General features: G+C 38.7%; 1 protein-coding gene across 1 annotated transcript in view; it reads left to right on the top strand.

The window, feature by feature from the left end:
* Positions 1-23168, top strand: part of KCNB2 (potassium voltage-gated channel subfamily B member 2) — a 290849-nt gene extending 267681 nt beyond the window's left edge. Inside the window, exon 3 of the mRNA XM_056522147.1 lies at positions 16488-23168. Within this exon, the coding sequence (XP_056378122.1) occupies positions 16488-18614 (2127 nt within the window). The 3' untranslated portion in view covers positions 18615-23168. The remainder of the gene's footprint in view (positions 1-16487) is intronic.
* Positions 23169-23832: the final 664 nt, after the last annotated feature.

Here is a 23832-nt window from a genome sequence, read left to right on the forward strand (position 1 = left end):
AAGCTACATTTAAGCAGTAGAATAGAAGTTATTACCAAATTCTTTGTGTTAATGCTTTGTGTTTTAGGTGAAAAGAAAATAGCAGAGCACTCACCAGGTCAGTAAATGGCTTCTTTATTGATCATATCCATCAGTCGGGATACATGCACGGGAGGAGTGAATGGATGCGGGTGTACAGGGAATGGCGACGGACCGTTTACGCGCCGAAGTGCTTCGTCAGGCCGGTGATCATGTCGATCAGTCGGGATACATGCAGGGGAGGATAGAATGAATGCGGGGGTACAAGGAGTGGTGACGGACCGTTTATGCGCCGAAGCGCTTAGTCAGGCCGGTGCTCTGCACCGGCCTGACGAAGCGCTTCAGCGCATAAACAGTCCGTCGCCGCTCCCTGTACCCCGGCGTCCATTCCATCCTCCCCTGCATGTATCCCGACTGATCGACATGATCACCGGCCTGACGAAGCACCGGCCTGACGAAGCACCGGCCTGACGAAGCGCTTCGGTGCGTAAACGGTCCGTCGCCGCTCCCTGTACCCCCGCGTCCATTCCATCCTCCCCTGCATGTATCCCGACTGATCGACATGATCAATAAAGAAGCCATTTACTGACCTGGTGAGTGCTCCGCTATTTTCTTTTCGCTTGAAGTCATTTGCTGTTGATGCTTGGCGTGTTAGCACTGAAGAGGTTGAATCTTCTGGTTTCCAGGGACTGTGTGGATCAGGTGTCCATCCATTTGGGTTCTATGCAACGTAAGGAAAGGTGCTGAGACCAATCTTCTATGTGTATGTGCTTTCTGTTTTAGCTTGTCTCTTACTGTACATCTGTGTTTAAACTAAAGTCTGCTTAGGGGGATGAAATAATTTTTCCTTCGCCGTATATATGTGATTTGTGACACAATTGTATATGCATGTGTAAATAGCAAAAACAGTGGCTTCTACATCAAATCTATTTGGATACATTTCTCCATATGCTTGTGGCTTTAATCTGTAATTGTAAATTGTTAAGACCGCTTTCCTGTTAGGGCCATATTTTTATCTGCAAGAAGAGACTTGTTCCAGTAACAGTAGTCTTAGGTTTTTTGCTTGCCAAAATAGGCCACAAATACAATAATGCCTTCTTGGGTGAATTAATCAGATTGCCCACTGCAAGTGTTACATATTTATGCATAGATCTCATGTAAATCAACACATTTTACTGGGCATTTATCAGGGCCGCATGTAGTTGTGTTGGTAATAAATCCTTCTAAATAAAATGTGCTGTTCTTTGTTATTTATAATAATCATTGTCGCATTTATGAGGATTGTCCTATGAATGGTCTAGGTGTCTGAACAGGGATAGAAAGGTTCTAGTATAGGAATCTGCACATGCTCTTCTATTAACTATGTAGAACATATTGCTTTATTACTCTCATCAATATTGAATTTCCAATTACATCCTTTTAAGCAAACATTTGTATAGTTATCACCTGAAGATCATGCAGATTGTATTGTACTGTGCTCACCACTAATTGAGAGACAGAATTGCTCTCTATCTCTAAAATGAAGCTCTGCAGCAGCTGCAGTGGGTATCATGCAGTTCTGTGCACTAGCTGCTAAAATCAGCAAAATACACATATAAGTTAGTCAGTGGCCAACAATGTGCGCACCATTTTATAATAGGATTCTAGAGCATTTGTATGGCTGGAGGCTGTATGCCTGTGTACTGCCCCACTTCAGTGCTCCGACCACCACTTCTCATGATCTACTGCTATGGCCTATAGGTCATAGCAGTAGGTACCAGGACCGGAGGTCGTAGCATCGAAGATGCCGTGCCGCTGGTAACTTACCATGCGTGCGTCCTCCCTATGGGAGCTATAACACTGCAAAAAAAAAAAAGTAAAAAAAAAGTGAATAAAGATCATTTAATCCCTTCCCTATTAAAAGTTTGAATCACCCCCCTTTTCTAAAAAAAAAAAAAAATAAAAAAATACAATGTAAATAAAAATAAACATATATGGTATCGCCGCGTGCGGAAATGTCAGAATCATAAAAATATATCGTTAATTAAACCGCACGGTTAATGGCGTACACGCAAACAAATTCCAAAGTCCAAAATAGTGCATTTTTGGTCACTTTTTATATCATAAGTCCTATCAATGCAAAAATGGCATCGCTAAAAACTTCAGATCATGGCGCAAAAAATTAGCTCTCATACCGCCCCATACGAACAAAAATAAAAGTTATAAATTTTCCTGCATGTAGTTATGATTTTTTCCAGAAGTACGACAAAATCAAACCTATATAAGTAGGGTATCCTTTTAAATGTATGGACCTACAGAATAAAGATAAGGTGTCATTTTTACCGAAAAATTTACTACGTAGAAACGGAAGCCCCCAAAAGTTACAAAACAGTGGGGTTTTTTCAATTTTGTCTCACAATGATTTTTTTCCCGTTTTGCCGTAGATTTTTGGGCAAAACGACTGACGTCATTACAAAGTAGAATTGGTGGCGCAAAAAATAAGCCATCATATGGATTTGTAGGTGCAAAATTGAAAGAGTTATGATTTTTTAAAGGCAAGGAGCAAAAAACGAAAATGCAAAAATGGAAAAACCCTCGGTCCTTAAGGTTTTTTTTTTTTAAATGGGAAAGGGGGGGGGGTGATTCAAACTTTCATTAGGGAAGGGGTTAAATGATCTTTATTCACTCTCTTTTCACTTTTTATTTGCAATGTTATAGCTCCCATAGGGGGCTAGAACACTGCACACATTGATCTTTTACATTGATCAATAGTTTCTCATAGGAAACCATTGATCAATGATTCTGCCGCTTGACTGCTCATGCCTGGATCTCAGGCACTGAGCAGTCATTCGGCGATCGGACAGCAAGAGGCAAGGTAAGGTACCCTCCTCCTGTCCTACAGCTGTTGGGGATCATGAGAACAGCCCACTGAGCTAGCCGGGGGTAGTTTAGTTTCACTTTAGATGCGGCCATCAACTTTGATTGCTGCGTCTAAAGGGTTAATAGTGTGCGGCACCGCGATCAGTGCCACGCTATGAGCCACGGGTCCCGGCCGTTGCTAGGTGCTGGGCCCGATCCGCTATAGCGCGGGTTATAGAACGGGAGCGGACTCAGGATGTACAGGTACGTCCTTTGTCCTTAAGAGGTTAACGTTAACGTGGGGCCGCAGAAAAGTAACCGGGGCATCCTTGTGCAGTCATCTGAGACAGCAGTCATTTTGTATGCTGTTAAAAATGAATATTGAGGTGAAAATCACATAAGAATTGTGAGAAAACTGTCAGGTACAGACACTATATTATGAACTACACTAACTTTATAGCCCCTGTAGCATAGTCAAATAAAAAATATTCCTGGAATACCCCTTTAATATCAGAGACTTGTAGCAGACCATACATTTCCCCTGCCATTGGCACTACAAAGGAAGTGCAGTCTTATATGCATCCATTCAAATGAATGGCCATCTGTGTAAAACAGGAAAGGACCTGGTTCTCCACTTGTTAGGGGCTCTGCCATATGCTTGATAGAGGGGGAGACCCTAAGGATTTTTATGCTCAATTTGCTCTTTTTTACACTGCTCAAAAAAAATAAAGGGAACACTAAGATGACATATCCTAGATCTGAATGAATGAACTAAGCATATGAAATACTTTCGTCTTTACATAGTTGAATGTGCTGACAACAAAAATGTCATACAAAAATTATCAATGGAAATCAAATTTATCAACCCATGGAGGTCTGGATATGGAGTCACACTCAAAATCAAAGTGGAAAACCACATTACAGTCTGATCCAACTTTGATGTAATGTCCTTTAAACAAGTCAAATTGGGGCTCAGTAGTGTGTGTGGCCTCCACATGCCATATGACCTCCCTACAATGCCTGGGCATGCTCCTGATGAGGTGGCAGATGGTCTCCTGAGGGATGTCCTCCCAGACCTGGACTAAAGCATGATGTCCCAGATGTGCTCAATCGGATTCAAGTCTGGGGAATGGACGGGCCAGTCCATAGCATCAATGCCTTCCTCTTGCAGAAACTGCTGACACACTCCAGCCACATGAGGTCTAGCATTGTCTTGCATTAGGAGGAACCCAGGGCCAACCGCACCAGCAAATGGTCTCACAAGGGGTCTGAGGATCTCATCTCGGTACTTAATGGCAGTCAGGCTACCTCTGGCAAGCACATGGAGGGCTGCACGGCCCCCCAAAGAAATGCCTCCCACACCATTACTGAACCACCGTCAAACCAGTCATGCTGGAGGATGTTGCAGGCAGCAGAACGTTCTCTACGGCATCTCCAGACTGTCACATCTGTCACATGTGCTCAGTGTGAACCTGCTTTCATCTGTGAAGTGCACAGGGCACCAGTGGTGAATTTGCCAATCTTGGTGTTCTCTGGCCAATGCCAAAGTCCTGCATGGTGTTGGGCTGTAAGCACAACCCCCACCTGTGGACGTCGGGCCCTCATACTACCCTCATGGAGTCTGTTTCTGGCCATTTGAGTGGACACATGCACATTTGTGGCCTGCTGGAGGTCATTTTGCAGGGCTCTGGCAGTGCTCCTCCTTGCACAAAGGCGGAGGTAGTGGTCCTGCTGATGTGATGGCCTGTCTGATGTGATGGCCTGTCTCCTGGTAGCACCTCCATACTCTGGACACTACGCTGACAGACACAACAAACCTTCTTGCCACAGCTCGCATTGATGTGCCATCCTGAATGAGCTGCACTACCTGAGCCACTTGTGTTGGTTGTAGACTCCGTCTCATGAAACCACTAGAGTGAAAGCACCGCCAGCATTCAAAAGGGACCAAAACATCAGCCAGGAAACATAGGAACTGAGAAGTGGTCTGCATAACCACTCCTTTATTGGGGGTATCTTGCTAGTTGCCTATAATTTCCACCCGTTGTCTGTTCCATTTGCACAACAGCATACAAAATTGTCAATCAGTGTTGCATACTGAGTGGACAGTGTGATTTCACAGAAGTGTGATTGACTTGGAGTTACATTGTGTTAAGTGTTCCCTTGATTTTTTTGAGCAGTGTATTTTATTCACATAGATGGTTTGTACTTTCATACTCCACGTGCTCTATAGTTAAACCTGGATGAGATGAGATGCATTGCTTTGTATCTGTACTAACAATCTTTTGCTTCTAAAATAAATGCTGCTCGGTCTGCACAGACAATGGTTAAAATGCATACAAAGCATTTCAAAGGATAGCTTCTTGTTTGCATAGAGAATTTTTAAACGAATGTAGGAATAGAAAAAAAAAGCATCCAAACCATACAAAATGACTAAGCCCAAGTGGCAACAGGCTTTGAATTTACTGTTACAAAGAATACACTTATCACAGAGGAAACATATTAATCAGAATTCACTTAGAGCTCATATGAATATAAATCAGTTTGTCTGGAAATCTGCATCATTTAAACCTATGTAGTTTTTTCTGTGAACTACGTTAGTTTGTAATGATTCACTACAGGGGTAGAATTGAGGAACAATAGATGATGGCGTACAGAGCGAAACAATACGCTCTCCATTGTGTTTCTGAATTCACAAATAGAGCTGACATTATTATACCATGTGATGTGATCGTAGCTGCATGCCGCTTATGTGAAAGGAAAGTTGATCATGTGACCTCTGTATTTATGCAGATTTGGGTCTTCAACAGGGCGATTCAAAAAAGCAGGGATCAAAATGGTAGCCTCTGTATTCAACGTGAAAACATAACACAAATTTTTTTACATGAAAAGACACACTGTCTTTCCATGTTGTCTATACATTACAAATGTTCAGAGTGATTTCCATTGGTCACATGACAGATGTCTAGGCAATCGTCCAGTTCTCTTCAGATGTGTGCAAGCATATCCCTGTTCTTGTTTGTTGTCTGGTCCCATCTCCTACAAAATCAGTGTAGAGAGTTCAAAAAGATGGGGTTTTTTGAGAGCGCTACTGTGTTTCGACGGGAGTCAAATGAAACAGAGATGTGAGCCAGCACTTATGCAGGACTAACTTTTATTAGAAAAAGAAGTCAAAGGTAAAACAGGACAACGCGTTTTGGCGCACACTTGCAACTTCCTCAGGTCCACAATAACAATTTTGAGTAGTCCTGGCCGGGATTCCGCAGGAATCCCGGCCAGGACTACTCAAAATTGTTATTGTGGACCTGAGGAAAGTGCGAGTGTGCGCTGAAACGCGTTGTCCTGTTTTACCTTTGACTTCTTTTTCTAATAAAAGTCACACAGAAGGCACACTCGCGCCTTCCTCAGGTCCACAATAACAATTTTAAATACCCGGCTAGGACTACTCCAAATTGTTATTGTGGACCTGAGGAAAGTGCGAGTGTGCGCCGAAACGTGTTGTCCTGTTTTACCTTTGACTTCTTTTTCTAATAAAGTCACACAGAAGGCACACTCGCGCCTTCCTCAGGTCCTCAATAACAATTTTAAGTACCCGTCCAGGACTACTCAAAATTGTTATTGTGGACCTGAGGAAAGTGCGAGTGTGCGCCGAAACGCGTTGTCCTGTTTTACCTTTTGACTTCTTTTTTTAATAAAAGTTAGTCCTGCGTAAGTGCTGGCTCACCTCTCTGTTTCATTTGACTCCTGTCGAAACACAGTAGCGCTCTCAAAAACCCCATCTTTTTGAACTCTCTACACTGCCTTTGTTGTCCGTCTCCCTCGGGAACACTGAAAAATAAGGGTTGAGAGCAGCAGACTGTCGCAATCTCATTTTCTTTACCCCCTACCATACCACAGGGGCCCCCCCTACGTCTGTGCACATCGACTCAAGGTCAGTACGTCACCTTGGGTGTTGGTGGCAGGTATCTGCACCATCCATTTTCTAAGAAATACTACACAGGGAACGCCCCGTTGTTTTTTTTCCGCTCCTTTTTTCCTTTATATCTCCTAGAAAATGTAATCTATATAATTTGCAGTGCATACTTTTTGTAGGATATGCCATACCATGGTTTGTGGCACCTGTTGTTTCACACTATTCAGCCACGGGAGTACAAGAGCTCCAAGACTATACTTTTTCCAGCCACAGCTATTACAAGGGAAATGCACTTTTTAAATGCAGCAATTCAAGTGAATGGCCATCTCTGTAACAACTGGAAGCACCAGACCCTCGGCTGCACACAGATTGCTGAAATGATTTCCAGTGTCTGGACTTCTGAACCCTGGAATATTATTCATGAATAAAAGGTCTGCCTGTGTTTTCCAGGAAGAGTATCACTCTTGTCACTGGGCTGTGTTTAGCATTACAGCTTAGTCTCACTTATGTGAATTGGTGGATTGGTTCTCACTAAAAGGAACCTTACTATATAGGTTACCTATAAATAAAACTGAAGCACGAAAGCAAAAGAAATGCTATAATTAATATCTAAAATATTGTCCTCAAATGATAATCGGAGAATGGCTAATGGAGTTTATGACTCATCCACAAATGTGGAACATGTCCATAGGGATCTATATGAAGGAGTATGTAGATTCCCCTCCCCAGAAAGATTCAGAGAATTAACTTTTAGTATGTAAAGAAGCTAGAACACCTTAAAGGAGATGTATGATGAACAAAAATGTATCCCCTATCCATAGGGGGTCGTGATGCGCTCCTGTGCTAGAGAACCGAAGCTCCAAACAGGAGATCGTGGGGGACCCCAGCGCTTGGACCCTCTGTGATCTAAAACTTACAGTGTATATATATATATATATATATATATCTATATATATATATATATATATATATATATATATATATATATTTGTGTTCATAATACTTGTCCTTTAGATGCTTAGTTATTTATCAGCATCTTATATGAATGAGCTATAACATCAACCCCTTAAGGACTGAGCCCTTTTTCACCTTAAGGAGCCCTTTTTCGCAATTCTGACCACTGTCGCTTTACGCATTAATAACTCTAAAACGTTTTTACCGAATATTCTGATTCTGAGATTGTTTTTTCGTGACATATTCTACTTTATTTTGGTGGTAAATTTTTGTCGTTACTTGCATCCTTTTTGGGTGAAAAAATCCCACAATGTCATGAAATTTTTGAAAATGTATCATTTTTCTAACTTTGAAGCTCTCTGCTTGTAAGGAAAATGGATATTCCCAAAAAATTTTATTTTTATTCACAAATACAATATGTTCACTTTATGTTAGCATCATAAAATGGACATATTTTTACTTTTTGAAAAAAAAAAGAGGGCTTCAAAGTAGAGCAGAAATTTTAAAAAATTTCATGAAAATTGCAAAATCTAAAGGGACAGATGTTACAGAACTACAACTCCCAGCATGCCTGGGCAGTCTAGGCATGCTGAGAGTTGTGGTTTGGCAACATCTGGAGGGCTACCGTTTGGGCACCACTGTAACAGTGGTCTCCAAACTGTGACCCTCCAGATGTTGCAAAACTACAACTCCCAGAATGCCCAGACAGCCTTCGGCTGTCTGAGCATGCTGGGAGTTGTAGTTCTGCCTCCCTAGTGGTTGCCACAGTAAAGATAGCTTTACTTTCACTTTAATTTCCCCACCACCACCACCCACCACCGTCGTTTCCCGACCTGAGCCGGGATCTCTGCAGTCTCCAGCGATGATCTGCGGTCCCCAGGCCATCTTCTCCCCCCCCCCCCCCGACATCCAGGGGTGGCCAGAATGGGGGGTTGCCATGGTCCTGCGCTGCCATTGGTCAGAATCAGTTCTGACCAATGGCAAGGGATAGGAGGAGATCGCAGCACTGCGACCTCGCTCCTATCCCTCAGGATGATCAGGGCTGACTGACCCTCTAAAAAGCTTTTACCGAATACCTGTAGTGTGGTTTACCACTTTGATTTTGAGTGTGATAAATTTGATTTCCATTGATAATTTTTGTGTGATTTTGTTGTCGGCACATTCAACTATGTAAAGACGAAAGTATTTCATGCGATTAGTTCATTTATCCAGATCTAGAATGTGTTATCTTAGTGTTCCCTTTATTTTTTTGAGCAGTGTACATCCCTTCAATAAGACAGTAGTCTCAAATGGCAGTGGCCACACTGCAAAAATTGTTGACACAAAGTTCAAGATGTTACCTTTGCCTCCAAATGGACTGTATAAGTCTTGGTGCAAGATAGCACAATATTAGCCAGACATGAGAACATATTTATAGATAATAAAATAACTTTTCAACCCCTACATTTCTGTAAAGTTTTACATTTCAGTAATAGACAACTGGAGAGAATAAACATTGCTTTTCTGTACTGATCATTGGCAAACAGATGATTTCACTGGGAAATAAGCATAGAGGTACAATGAATATGTAAAGATGGTTTGCACAAGCAAACAAAACAAAGCATATGCTGAGCAGCCAGGTGAGACAGTGTCTTCCATCTATAGCACAAGGGAATTCTTTCATCACTTCTGCAGCTTGCAGAACAAAGCCCTCAGGATTCCGCTCTCATATTTACTGAACAGACTGTTTTCTATGTATTCACAATAATTTAATACAATCCAGAAGGCTCACTTCATTTATGGATTTAGTTTTTTTTAATGATTCATTCAAAATGTACAGTTTATCCTAAAATTCTCATGTGGAGAGTGCTAATTTAACAAGTCATATCTATTCATACTGAATAAAGAGATGGGACATACAGTTTTATGAAAAAAGGAATCCTAGATATACAATGCACACACACACACACATACTCAAGTACATGTTTTGTTGACTATAAAATTTAGATGGATAGCGCCATCTACTGTTTAGTACATATATCACTTAGGATTGATAATAGGTTAGTTGAAATATCTCCTATTTAATTTGACCCCCCCCCCAATTGGTAAGTGCATTAGATTGTGTTTATACTGTGTATTCACCATAAATTTCATATCCATCTATCTATCTATATATATATATATATATATATATATATATATATATATATAAAACTCAACGTGTGTGTATGTATGTATGTTCCAGCATCACGTCCAAACGGCTAAAGATATTAACATGAAACTTGGCACACATGTTACTTATATGTCTACAACAAACATAGGATAGGTAATTTAACCCTTACTCACCCCCATTTGCCAGGGGTGGGGTTTATGTTTAAAGTCCCATACAAGTCAATTGGAAATATATGTTACTGCATAACTTCCAAACGGCTGGAGATATTTCCATAATACTTGGTCACATGTTACTTATATGTCCACTTAAAATATAGGATAGTTAATTCAACCCTTAACTACCCCCATTTGTGAGGGTCTGGGTTTTTGTTTAAAGTACCATGCAAATCAATGGGAAATGTATGTTCCCGCATAACTTCCGTACGGCTGGAGATATTTCAATACCTGGTAAACATATTACGGGTCGGGATAGGAGGACGGGATAGGAGGACGGGATAGGAGGACCGGGATAGGAGGACCGGGATAGGAGGACCGGGATAGGAGGACCGGGATAGGAGGACCGGGATAGGAGGACCGAAATAGGAGGACGCGATAGGAGGACGCGATAGGATATTGGGATAGGAGGTCGAGATAGGAGGACGGGATAGGAGGTCGGGATTGGGGGTCGACATAGGAGGTCGGGATATGAGGACGAGATGTGAGGACGGGATATGAGGTTGAGATATGATGACGGGATCGGAGGTCGGGATATGGAGTTGGGATATGACAACAATATAGGAGGACGGGATATGAAGTCGAAAGCTTCCTCCTTTGTTTATTTTCCTCCCCAACAAGAATTAGGAAGGAAAAACCGGGCAACGCCGGGTATTCAGCTAGTATATATATAAAACTCAATGTGTGTTTATGTGTGTGTATGTTCCACAAAAACATCCAAACGGCTAAAAATATTAACATCAAACTTGGCACACATGTTACTTATATGTCAACAACAAACATAAGATAGGTAATTCAACCCTTACTCACTCGGCTGGAGATATTTCAATACCTGGTATACATATTACGGGTCGGGATATGAGGACGGGATGGGAGGTCGAGATAGGAGGACGGGATGGTTGGGATAGGAGGTCGAGTTAGGAGGTTGGGATAGGAGGTCGGGATATGAGGTGGAGATAGGAGGTCAGGATAGGTGGTCGGGATAGGAGGTCGAGTTAGGAGGTTGGGATAGGAGGTTGGGATATGAGGTGGAGATAGGAGGTCAGGATAGGTGGTCGGGATAGGAGGTCGAGATAGGAGGACGGGATAGGAGGTCGGGGTATGAGGACGGGATATGACAACAATATATGGGGATGGGATATGAAGTCAAAAGCTTCCTCCTTTGTTGATTTTCCTCCCCAACAAGGATGAGGAAGAAAAACTGGGCAACGCCGGGTACTCAGCTAGTATATATAATGTCAGCTTACCTACAGAAGTGACAGACTGGGATACTAGGGGACATATTTAAAACATTTTGCGCTACTTTTAACTTCACTTCAAACATTGCACAACAATCTCACTAGTTTACACCAACAAAACCTAAAGTTTACACGATGCACTCCTGTTTTGCTGGTTGTGGTTTCAGATTTTATTTAGATTATGGGACATTTTCAAAGGCACATACTCGTGTTTACATTAAAATGTTGAAACAAAGTTTATAATAACTTTGTAATGGTGTGAAAAATTGTAATTTTATTTTATTTTTTTACTTTTCCAATGTTATATATTGCATTTTTAAACATACACTACAAAATACTGTTATAAGTATTTTAAAAACTATATTACATTTTTAAATTGGGTCCAAACATACCATCTGTTGTGGTTTACTTGAACTGAAGGCGTGTTTGGCTTTGCAGTACTGTCACAGTACCGCCATGTTTTTTCTGAAATCACTGAAAATATAGCGTAATTGGGCAGATTATAATAAACATAACATTTTTAGAGCAATTTTGATAATTTTTGGTAAAAATAGGAAAACCCACTTCGGTGCTGCAACAGTAACGCTATTGAAATGGCACAAGTGAACATAGTCTCTGGTGTCTAAATAATTTCCCACATCTCATTAAGTGTGACTTGCATTTTGTTTCCTGAGTTTTTGGGGATTTTAAATTAGCGGAAATGGAAAAAACCTCACATATTTTCAAAGTAAGACAAGTGAGCTTGTAAAATCTGGTGAGGAAAAAAAATGTGATTAATATTACAGTAACATAAATTACATAGATTTAAAATGTCCCCCACAATCTTTGCAAGGTTTTCTAGCATAGAGAAAAAAAGAAAAAAACCATAACAAAAACCCAAGAATCCTTATTGTACGGCACACAGGTGGGGTCGATCAGGATATGTCTATATACATAAAAAAAAAAAAAAAAAAAAAATCTGTCATAACTATCACAGCTTCTTCATACACAGTCCATGACACTAATGTGAACAGAGCCATGTTACGAAGGAAATAGTCTCACTCACAAAAGGACAGTTGCTACCTGACGGCATATCTCTTTACCTTTTCTTCATTAGCATTGCACCAAAATAGATATCATTACCTGTGCTTTATTCAACTTTACCATGTATCTGTTGATTTATACTCACTTCTTTAGATGAGCTTCATATGTAACTAACAGAGTACCTGGCATTGCCTGTTCTTCCTACCCAAACCCTGTGGGAGAGGAAGATCAACAATTGCGCTATCGTCCTCATATCCCATCCTCATATCCCCTCCTCTCGCCCTTATATTCTGGTCTTATATCTCGTCCTCATATTCAACCTCATATCTCGTCCTTATATACCAACCTCCTATCTCGTCCTTATATACCAACCTCATATATTGTCCCCATGTCCCGACCTCATATCCTGGTCTCAAATCCTGTCCTCATATTTTGACCTCATGTTCCATCCTTATATCCCGATGTTATATCCCATCGTCATATATTGTCCTCATATCTTATCCCCCACACTAACTATTCCCTGCAACCGCCTGCCGGACAGTTGGCAGAATGTTTAAAAGTCCCGGGCAATCTCTGCAGCCTTAGAGTAATGCAATCAAGAGATGTACTAAAAGTCCTATAGACTTGCATGGATTTAAAGGGGTATCCCAGGCAAAACCTTTTATATATATATATATATATATATATATATATATATATATATATATATCAACTGGCTCCGGAAAGTTAAACAGATTTGTAAATTACTTCTATTAAAAAATCTTAATCCTTCCAATAGTTATTAGCTTCTGAAGTTGAGTTGTTGTTTTCTGTCTAATAACTATTGGAAGGATTAAGATTTTTTAATAGAAGTCATTTACAAATCTGTTTAACTTTCCGGAGCCAGTTGATATATAAAAAAAAGGTTTGGCCTGGAATACTCCTTTAAGACAAACCCCTTGCAATACACACAATATGCTACTCCTGTATATTATATGAAAACACAAATCTTATATCTAGGAACTCTGTTCCGTAAGCATCAATCTTTGAAAAGACCATATAGGAAAAAAATGCAAAGCTTCTCAGGCAGGTTTTTCTGAAAAGAAATGTGATCCCAAAAAGGGAGTAACTCATAATTCTGTATTTTAGTTTCAATATCTTCTTTTTTTTCCTTCCTGTTTTTCAATCACCATTTGTCTTCAGACATAAAACATTTTGGTAGTAGCAGATACGGCAAGCTGCAGTCTTTGCACATATCAGACACATGATTCAGGGGCTCCATGGTGGACTGTGTCTGACACATGCAAGGACTGCAGCTTGCTGTATCTGCTACTACTTTCGTGTTTTATGTCTGAAGACAAATGTTGATTGAAAAAACTGGAAGAAAAAAAAAGAAGATATTGAAATGAAACTACAGAATCATGAGTTACTCCCTTATTGGGATTACATTCCTTTTCCGAAAAACCTGCCTGAGAAGCTTTGCATTTTATCCTATATGGCGTCTTCAAAGATTGCTTCAGACAAAACCCCCCACCCAAATGGGAATGGGTTAGGGTTAATTTAACTCTACTATAATTTTAGTTGACATACAATATAAGTAACATTTGTACCAAGTTTCATTGAAATATCTCCAGCCATTGGAAATCATTTTGGAACAAACATACACTTGTTCAGTTATATATATATATACATATATATATAGAGAGAGAGAGAGAGAGAGAGAGAGAGAGAGAGAGAGAGAGAGATTTGAATAATCTATTGACTCAGGATAGAAATAAAAAGAAATTCAATACTAATCTGTGTCTTATTGGGAAGTTTCTATTTTCCCTGTTCCTAATATTCTGTACCCAAGACCAAGGAATCTGCTGTATTTAATTCTATTTTCACAATGCTTAGTCATACTTCTGTGCATGCTGCTGTTATTAAACTTTACAAATCCAGTAGACGCTATTGATCTGCCATTTATATTTTAGCTTTTTTCTACTGCTATGTTTTAAGCTTCCCCAGCAGGCGTTAGACTACAATAATACATGTAAATAATGCAATTAATCTCGGTACATGAGGTCTATGTTTCTGCATATAAGCTTGATTGGTTACTGTTTTAGGATACTTCTTGTTCATTTCTTCTTATTGTTCTTTTAAAAATGTCAGACTGGCTAATGCTGAGTTTTACAAAATGAAGTGTACTGACACAGCACGGGAATGGAAAATGGCAGCAAGTTACTGACTGAGTCTTTAGTACTGTAGTATACGCCATTAAAGAAATGAAAGAACTAGCAACGTCTTATCTTCTGTAAAGCCATATGGTGGCCATACACAGCTCTTTTTCCTGATCTCCTCATACACATGAATGTTGGGCACAGACGAACATTTATGTGTTTTCTATGAAGAGAGGAGGGGTAAGCTGCTGCCACTCAGATCTGGCAGTGGCTTGTCTGCGCAATAGGGTTGGATAGTTAATATTCAAAACTGCCCAACCTTTTGTCAGCTGTCGGGGGAAAGTCAGGAGTCTACCATGCACTTTAGTCTGGAGAATGGCTCTGCTAAAGTCGTTGGGTTTGCCTATGTATTGTCTAAAGTATATGGGGACCTTAACAAATGTTATTTTGTGGTGGAGTTTGTGTGGAGTTTTTGTCAATTCGTGACTTATACTTATTATAGGCCATCAGTATATAATTTGTGGGGGTCAAGGACTGAGGACCTTTACTGACAAGCAGAATATTTATCATTTATCTGAGCACAGTTATATACCTAGTGGCTGTGCCTGGAACTACAGCTCATTGCTGTTCACTTGAATCAGTTCACTTCAAGATCTAACTCCCATGAATTAACAATGATGGCCTATCCTATGGATTGAAATTGACAAATTTTACAAAGAGCTACAGAACTGCTTCAATGAAATACAAAGTTTTCATTTTTTATATACTTGCATATCTATTTTATACTTACATATTTGGTATCTGTTTGATATTGTTAAATAAAAACACCATAAAACCTATCAATCTGTCTATCTGAACTCAGCCTATAGATGTATAACAGAAGATGTCACCCTACTGAACCTTTGTAACTGGCACACAATTTAGTATTCATGTGGTACAGCTTTATTTTTGTTATCATCTTCAATTTGGAATGCATGTACTATACTAATTTTTGAAATTCTGTAGATGATATAATGAACATTTTAATCTTTAAGTTAAAAGATTGTAAACATATTATTCAACTTCTTAATAAATACATAAGATTGGGAATTCCCAGTTAAAGGGTTATCTGGTTTGAAAAGCCATTTCTCATGTGACAGTGATGAGAATGATTGGGTCACACTAGCAACACTTCATGGAAAATGATGCACTGTGTGATACCCAATTATCAATTGTTATCCGAGTAATGTGTAAACTTATTGTGCGCCCCAAAACAAAAGCAGAAAAGAATCAACCACATGACTTTATATCCTATTTAAAGGGGCACTCCGGTGGAAAACAATTTTTTTCATATCAACTGACTCTAGAAATACCCATAACCATTATGTAGTATACATATAATTATGCCCATTGCATATGATATCCTACTCCTCCTCAACTTGAAAATTACCATCTTCAATACAATTTAAAATCTTTAAAGGGGCACTCTGGTGAAAAAAAAAAGTTTTCATATCAACTGGCTCCAAAAAGTTAAACAGATTTGTAAATTACTTCTATTAAACAATCTTAATCCTTCCAGTACTTATCAGCTGCTGTATACTACAGAGGAAGGTGAGTAGTTATTTTTTGTCAGACCACAGTGCTTTGTGCTGACACCTCTGTCCATGTCAGGAACTGTCCAGAGTGGGAGCAAATCCCCATAGCAAACCTCTCCTGCTCTGGACAGTTCTTGACATGGACAGAGGTGTCAGCAGACTACATGCACTGTTGTGAGTTGATATGAAAAAAATTGTTTTTCACCGGAGTACCCCTTTAAAGGAGGAGTAGGATATCATATGCAATGGGCATAATTATATGTATACTACATAATGGTTATGGGTATTTGGGTGGTTTCTGAAATTTGCCTTATTACTAATGTGGCTCATTACATTTATACAAAGTGACAAAAATGTATTTGCTATATTAGGATTTCGATTTTGCTGTGATTACCAATATTAAACCATTTCTTTTGATCTTGTCTTTCAGATTTTGGCGATTATATCCATTCTGTTTATTGTGCTTTCAACCATTGCATTATCACTGAACACACTACCTGATTTGCAAGAACCAGATGAATTTGGGCAACCTAATGATAATCCTCAATTGGCACACGTAGAAGCAGTTTGCATTGCTTGGTTCACAATGGAGTATCTACTACGATTTCTTTCTTCACCCAACAAGTGGAAGTTTTTTAAAGGCCCTCTGAACATAATTGATTTATTGGCCATTTTGCCATATTATGTGACAATTTTTCTTACAGAATCCAACAAGAGCGTGCTTCAGTTTCAAAACGTCCGTCGAGTGGTCCAAATTTTCAGAATTATGAGAATATTACGAATCCTTAAACTTGCAAGACATTCAACAGGTCTACAATCACTAGGATTCACACTCAGGAGAAGTTACAATGAACTAGGATTACTGATATTATTTTTAGCTATGGGAATAATGATATTTTCCAGTTTGGTGTTTTTTGCAGAGAAAGATGAAGATGCTACTAAATTTACAAGTATACCTGCCTCTTTTTGGTGGGCAACAATAACTATGACTACAGTTGGCTATGGAGATATTTACCCTAAGACACTGCTTGGCAAAATAGTTGGGGGTCTTTGTTGCATTGCTGGAGTATTAGTGATTGCATTACCAATTCCAATCATTGTAAACAATTTCTCAGAATTTTACAAAGAGCAGAAACGACAGGAGAAGGCAATAAAGAGGAGAGAGGCACTTGAACGAGCTAAAAGGAATGGGAGCATTGTGTCTATGAATCTAAAAGATGCATTTGCTCGCAGCATGGAGCTGATCGATATTGTTGTAGATAAGTCTGCTGAGGGATCTAATAAAGTAGAGAATGCTAATGATAATCATTTGTCCCCCAGCCGATGGAAATGGGCAAGGAGGACAATGTCTGAGACAAGTTCAAATAAATCATTTGACAATAAATATCAGGAGGTCAGTCAACATGACTCTCAAGAACTATTAAACAATTCCTCTTCTAGCCCACAACATCTCAGTGCCCAGAAACTAGAGGAGCTGTACAATGAAATCACAAAAGCACAGTCACATCCTAGCGTTAACTCTGCCTATCATGAGCAATCAGTCATCCCTCCAGCATATGAGGAGGAAATAGAAATGGAAGATGTTTCAGCAAAGAGAAATCAGTTATCAGTTGTTCCAAAAGATATAATAACCGACATGAGAAGCGTCTCAAGCATTGACAGCTTTGCCAGTTGTGCAACAGACTTTACTGAAGCAGAAAGATCTCCTCTTACTCCATTTCCAGGGAGTAACCTTGAAATACGATTCCCTTCATATGCCGTTCCTGAAGAAGGTGGTAGAGAGGTTAAAATGTCTCACTTTCACCCACGTACAAAATACCCAGGTTTTGCTCCCAAAGATGTCACTTTTGAATATAAGTTATCAGAAGCATCTGCTAGGAGTGAATGTGGAACCCCTAAGATACTTCTCCAAGAACAAATGGGTACTGAGCGAGAAGGCAGCCAAAGTTCCATGAAACCGAATAATCCACTTAGGTCTAGATCTTTGAAAGTTAATTTCAAACAGTCAAAGGGCAGTACTCTCCAGAATCCGGCAAATATTCCAAGCACGTTACCAACTAACACAATAGAACACCCATTATACACCCATCTTCAGCTAAGTACAGTTTTTTTGCAAGACTATTCCTCCTCAGAACAACCCACACAGACAGAAAAGGAGTCCCCGAGTGTGTTCCCAAGGCCTCCTACATCACCTTCTCAAAATCCCAAACTTGTTTCACTCTCTTCCAAGAAGAGAAGCAGCTTTACAGAAATAGATACAGAGGATGATGACTTCATGCAGGTATGTGGTTTAAAGCATAACACTCAGGAGGACATTAAAACTAACTGCATTGAGGAAAAGAATGATGGCAACTATGCTACAGCAGAAACTGATGTACTCTCCCTACAAAAAACAATCAATCAAAATTGTACTCAGGACATTTACTTGGCAGGGGAGGATATCAAACAGGACAGTACTCAAGAGGAGAGCAAAGTGGAAAATCATTTATTTGTCCCAGAAAGCCACTCAGACACTGGTGAAACAGGTTATTGTCAGACACGTGAGACCAGCATGTGACTAGCTGAAAGAGCAATAAGGACTTTTTTTCTTAAAAGCACTAAGGTTGGTAAAGCCTATGAACTCAAAAGGAAAAGCCTCAAAGACATCCATAAACTATTAATTTTGCATGGCATGAAGAATTGCTTAGTAAAATAGTTCAGGAACTACCTTTTGTAAGAAAACATATAATGACTCAGTGGCAGTGTGTAATAATGAAAGCCCTTCTTAAGAGCCAGTGTATTGCAAATCCTGACATTCTTGATCCTTTAATCCATGATTGTAGATGTGTTTTGGAACATTTAAAAGCAGAGTAGAGTTTTTTCAAGAAAGGATTATGGGTCAATGCAAGCATTAAAATGGAAAAGAGGTTCTGGGAGCTTTAAGAAAGCATACATGTGTATATATGTTAGCTAGGACAACTGAATATAAACAAGGTACATAACGTGAACCCATTATTTTGGGACACAGGTATAGTACTTCCTTCACAGTGTACCGCTTGGAGGACTTGTACAGACTTGCATTATGTTGCAGAATAGCAACCTTCTTAGCTGGTCCAGTGATACCGAGGTGAGAATTATAATATGGATACTGTGTTGGGAAGCTCACCAAACTGGAATTGTTATGCAAATGAAGTAAATGCTTTCTGTTCAGAGATTGTTGGTTTAAATTAAGAGAATATTTTTTATTTTTTTGTGCTATAAACCACTGCAGATTTTGCTGTGCATAAGATTGTTTTTGCATTTCTTATAAAAAAAAAATAAAGTAAAAAAAAAAAAATCAGGCAAGGTTAAATAACCATAAATGCAAGCGTGAAGACTGATATTTAATGTGTTATCTTGCCAAAAATGTTATTAATATTTTCCCAATGTTGAAGTACATAAGTACAGTTATTGATCGCCACGTAAATAGTGCCAATTGCCATGAAATAGTTCACTTCGCAATATACATGTTGGATATTATCATGTGCAGTCTGTATTTTTCCTCTTATGGAGCTGTCGATGAATGTGGGACATAGCAGCATTGGAATATTTTCCTAGGGACAGTAACCAGAAATATGTTCATTGTTCTTGATGATTCCAGTTATTCAAAAGCATCTTCCTATCATTGATTAACCCTGTCCTTAAATAAATCAACAACCTGTTTATCCTCCACACCAGAGGGACACCTAATGACATTCTACCTCCAAAAGAGAAGAGTCAATGGTGCATAATATTGGACCAGCCCACTAATGTACTAATCCTTAAAATCCATTAGATATTGGTTTTTAGATTTAGAATGTTATTATATTGAAGGGTTGCCTGCCATGATATAGTAACATTATAATCAGCATGAGGACCTTCATAAATAGGTGCATGTAGAACTTAGTGTACAAGGGTCTCGATGTTTATATAATGTGGTTGGTTGTGGGACCAACTTTTCTTTAATACAAAGGGACTACAGCACTATGGCTGCATTCAGTCTTGTTGGCCTTTTTTCAGTAGTGGCACTATTAGTCTATGATGATTTATGGTCCAACAATGTTGATCCTGAATGAAGCCAAAAAAGACTGATAGATTCCAAAGGTGTTGCAGAATTGATGGGGTCTTGGCACTCACCAGCTCTACATCCATACCTCCTTCTACATGTCTTTTAACCTGTCTGCAAAACATTGTGCACAAAAGTACACCTTAAAGAGAATCTGACAGCTGTTCCCCCACACTAAACCCATATACTGGGTTATAGTGCAAGTGAAGAGCTTTAAAATTAAGGGTAACTTACATATTTACGTTAGGTAGGTGCTCCTCGCTAAACCAGGGTCTCGCGTTATGGAAGTGGGTGGGTCAGGGTGGAATATTGATGAGGCAGAGTAGCTGCGTGAACTGGCTTCCCACCTCCAATGCTCGGTGAAGCGCACAATGGCAAGGACCACAGCTATGGAAATATACCCTTACTACCCTTCATTTTAAAGCTCTTCACCCGCATTATAACCTAGTATAGGGTTTAGTGTGGGTGAACAGCTGGCAGATACTCTTTAAAGGCCCTTTTTCACAGAAGACCACCACTAATATTGTTGAAAAAATGTATTGTGTTTACAGGTAAAGATTCTGATTCTATAACTCCTCCAAGTTAAACATATGCACCTACACTGTGGAGTAACTAACATCATTAAAAACAGTAGGTTTTAGGTGTTTAGTTCTCCTGCCTTTATGTGTTTGCTTAGAAGGAAAACGAGGAGACAATACTGAATGCTTTAGTATTGGATGAGTGACCATTTCACGAGTTACACGTTGACAGTTATTTTACAAGATAAAGTAAAGCTATATAAACAGAGTTCCTTTTTATTTGAAAATCTAAGCTACATAATGGAATCATCGCAGGTGACTATGATAGCTTCTGTACAACTAATTTATTAGGAATGCATTTTGTGGTATGAGATGCAAGGCCACTAAATAATACCCACATGAAAAAAACCAATACTTCTGTTAGACACATGCCTAGCACTCAAAGGGAGATTTTTTTTTTAGGTAAAATCCATTTTACTAACATTTACATGGAGCAATGTTGCTTAAATCCATGGCAAACACAAATTAAACTATAGTAGTATGTTCTGTAAGTAAGTGATGAACCCTCATTTCTAATTGGTTGCAAAATGTCTACAATATGTACATTACATTTTGGAGTGGACTATTATACTCTACTTATTAGAGTTAGGCTGGGTTCACACATAGTATTTTGATCAGTATTTTGTTTAGTCTTTTTTGCCAAAACTGGAAGTGGGTCAAAAACACAGAAAAGGTGAAAGTCTATGCAGTATAGTTTTCTCTATACCAGATCCACTCCTGGTTTTGGCTAAAAATCTAAATAGTGGCAAAAAAAACCTGTGTGTGACTCTAGCCTAAAAAGTCATTAGATGCTCTGAATACATTAGTATTCCACAAGAAACATGTTGGATGGTAAACCAACACTCTACAACCATTTTAATTTTACTTTCTATCAAACTGGTTACTAATCTGATTTTATGTCAAATATGCCCATGGGCTTTTCATCATTCACATTTGCAAAGTGATTTATTAAGATAATAACAATATATATGAGATTTGTTCAGGGCTTCACTTTAAAAAACATGACAAGAATGAGGTTAGGATGTATGGAAAAATGTAAAGCCTTTCCCTCAGATTTTTGCTATATATTACATCTGGGGATCTTTTGGACTCCGTGTAATGGTATACATTATGCATGACTGCTTGCATTTTTGCATGAGGGCACATTTCTATGCACTATTTGCTTGCCAATGCAATAAAAGTTATTGCATTTCTTCAATTGACATATGGAGCCATTGTAGACTTTGTCTCCTTCATTCTCAGACACCTTAAGCCATAAATGAAGGTGACCAGCAAGTAGTTTAAGGTATATTTTAACTTTTATTATGAATCAGAACTGATCTAACCTAAAAGCAAATAAATGTAGGCCAAACTGAAGTAGTGCATTTTAGGATTCTAAGAGATACTAGTGTGTAGCATACAAACCCTCAAAGCTGCGTTAATTGAATCTCCCACTAGGACAACCCTTTTATATTAGGACATGTTGGCCAAAAAAGTTATTTAGTAGGTGCATTTTTCACTTATTAAACAGGGGCTCAAAACTGCCATGTGCCATATTTAAAAATCCTGTGTATATAGCACGTGCACTCAGAAACAGTGACTAGGCTCACAAGACATCTAGTAGATCTATTCCTGTGTCAAACAAAGTAGGGAAACACAAACTTTTGAACACAAAGTTCCATTAGCTCTCTTGTATGAGGGTATGTGGTGTATCCTAAAGGCCTATATATCATGTAGCCGGTCCAGACAGTTCTGATGATTGCCAGCTTCCCCAGAAAACTCCATGCATTTTAATATAAAATGGTGTAAATCAAACTCTAAAGCTGCTAAAAGGATTTCCCAGAAGTAATTTGGTATAAACTAGTATTTTTGTGCATGCAAAAACAGAGTAAAATCAGAAGCACTAAGAAATGTGTATTCATAATCACTTATTTCACAGAGACTGCATCTAACAAATAATAAAATGATTTAGTAGTATCATTCCAACTAGTCTGAGATGTTATGGATTTTTTCACTTTTGAATATTTTTTTAAAATATTTTTAATCTTTCATTTGTCTATATAAATATTGTAGATGTTATGCATTTTGTGACAAATACGGGTACTGTGTATAATATTGTTCTGGCATACAGAAAACTTATGTAGCACAAGTTGAGGAAAGGTGAATATTTAATCCACTGCTGATTGTTAGGTTTTATGTCATATATATTTATTTTACTGGTCTGATTATTTTCTCATTTCAGTAGGCAGGTTCTAGGGAACTGACAATTTTAGAGCCATCCACAACTTATCAAGTACAATTTGACTACCCATACAGAATAACACAACATGCTTTGGCCCTGATTTATTAATGTGAAAAATGTAAGTTGAGCTGTAATTGAATGCTATTTGACACATTTTGTCGTAATTAACAAAGATTAAAGACAGATTAATTAATCTAGGCCACTGTATATAAAATTAGTACTAAGACAAAAACAAATCTTATAATTCAAAACAGGATGATTTATATATAAACATAAAAAAAAATGTGTATCGGCAAATCTATTAATGATAATTGTATGAATTTTTCCTCTCAACGGATTCTCCAAAAATAAGTTTTTGACTGGTAAACAAGATTTACATTTAAAGCCTACCTTCAGTCATCTATGGTAAAAAAAAAAAAAATCTTAGCAGATGCACTTTAGTGTGTTAATTCATGCTTTCAATTAAAACATTTTTTTTTTTACTATTTATTTATTTGTGCCATTCACTTGCAAACTGCACATTCCATTAGTTTAAATATTGGGCATAGTAAGAGGAGATAAATATTGGGCATTGTAAGAGAAGACTCGAATTACTGCAGCACTTTATTTCCTGCTTGCTGAGGCATACATATATAGATAAAATAACTTAAATATTGTGCCCAAACAGGCAATTACATAGCTGTCTGTGTGACTCTAAAGTGAGGAAAAAGCCCTGTGCAATGTGTGAAGGGAGGGATGTCAAGTGTAATGTAAGCTAAAGTTGGCTTTGTGTAGGCACTGGAGGTACGTTTTATGTAGGCTCTGTTCACACTTTCATCAAGCCCTTCGTTTTTCTGCTTCCTCACAAGAGTGTTACATCTGTCACATGTAGGACTTGAAAGTGCTTTAGTAACTGTTAAGAAGAATGAATGAA

This window comes from Hyla sarda, chromosome 5, assembly GCF_029499605.1.
Source record: "Hyla sarda isolate aHylSar1 chromosome 5, aHylSar1.hap1, whole genome shotgun sequence".
Lineage (NCBI taxonomy): Eukaryota > Metazoa > Chordata > Amphibia > Anura > Hylidae > Hyla > Hyla sarda.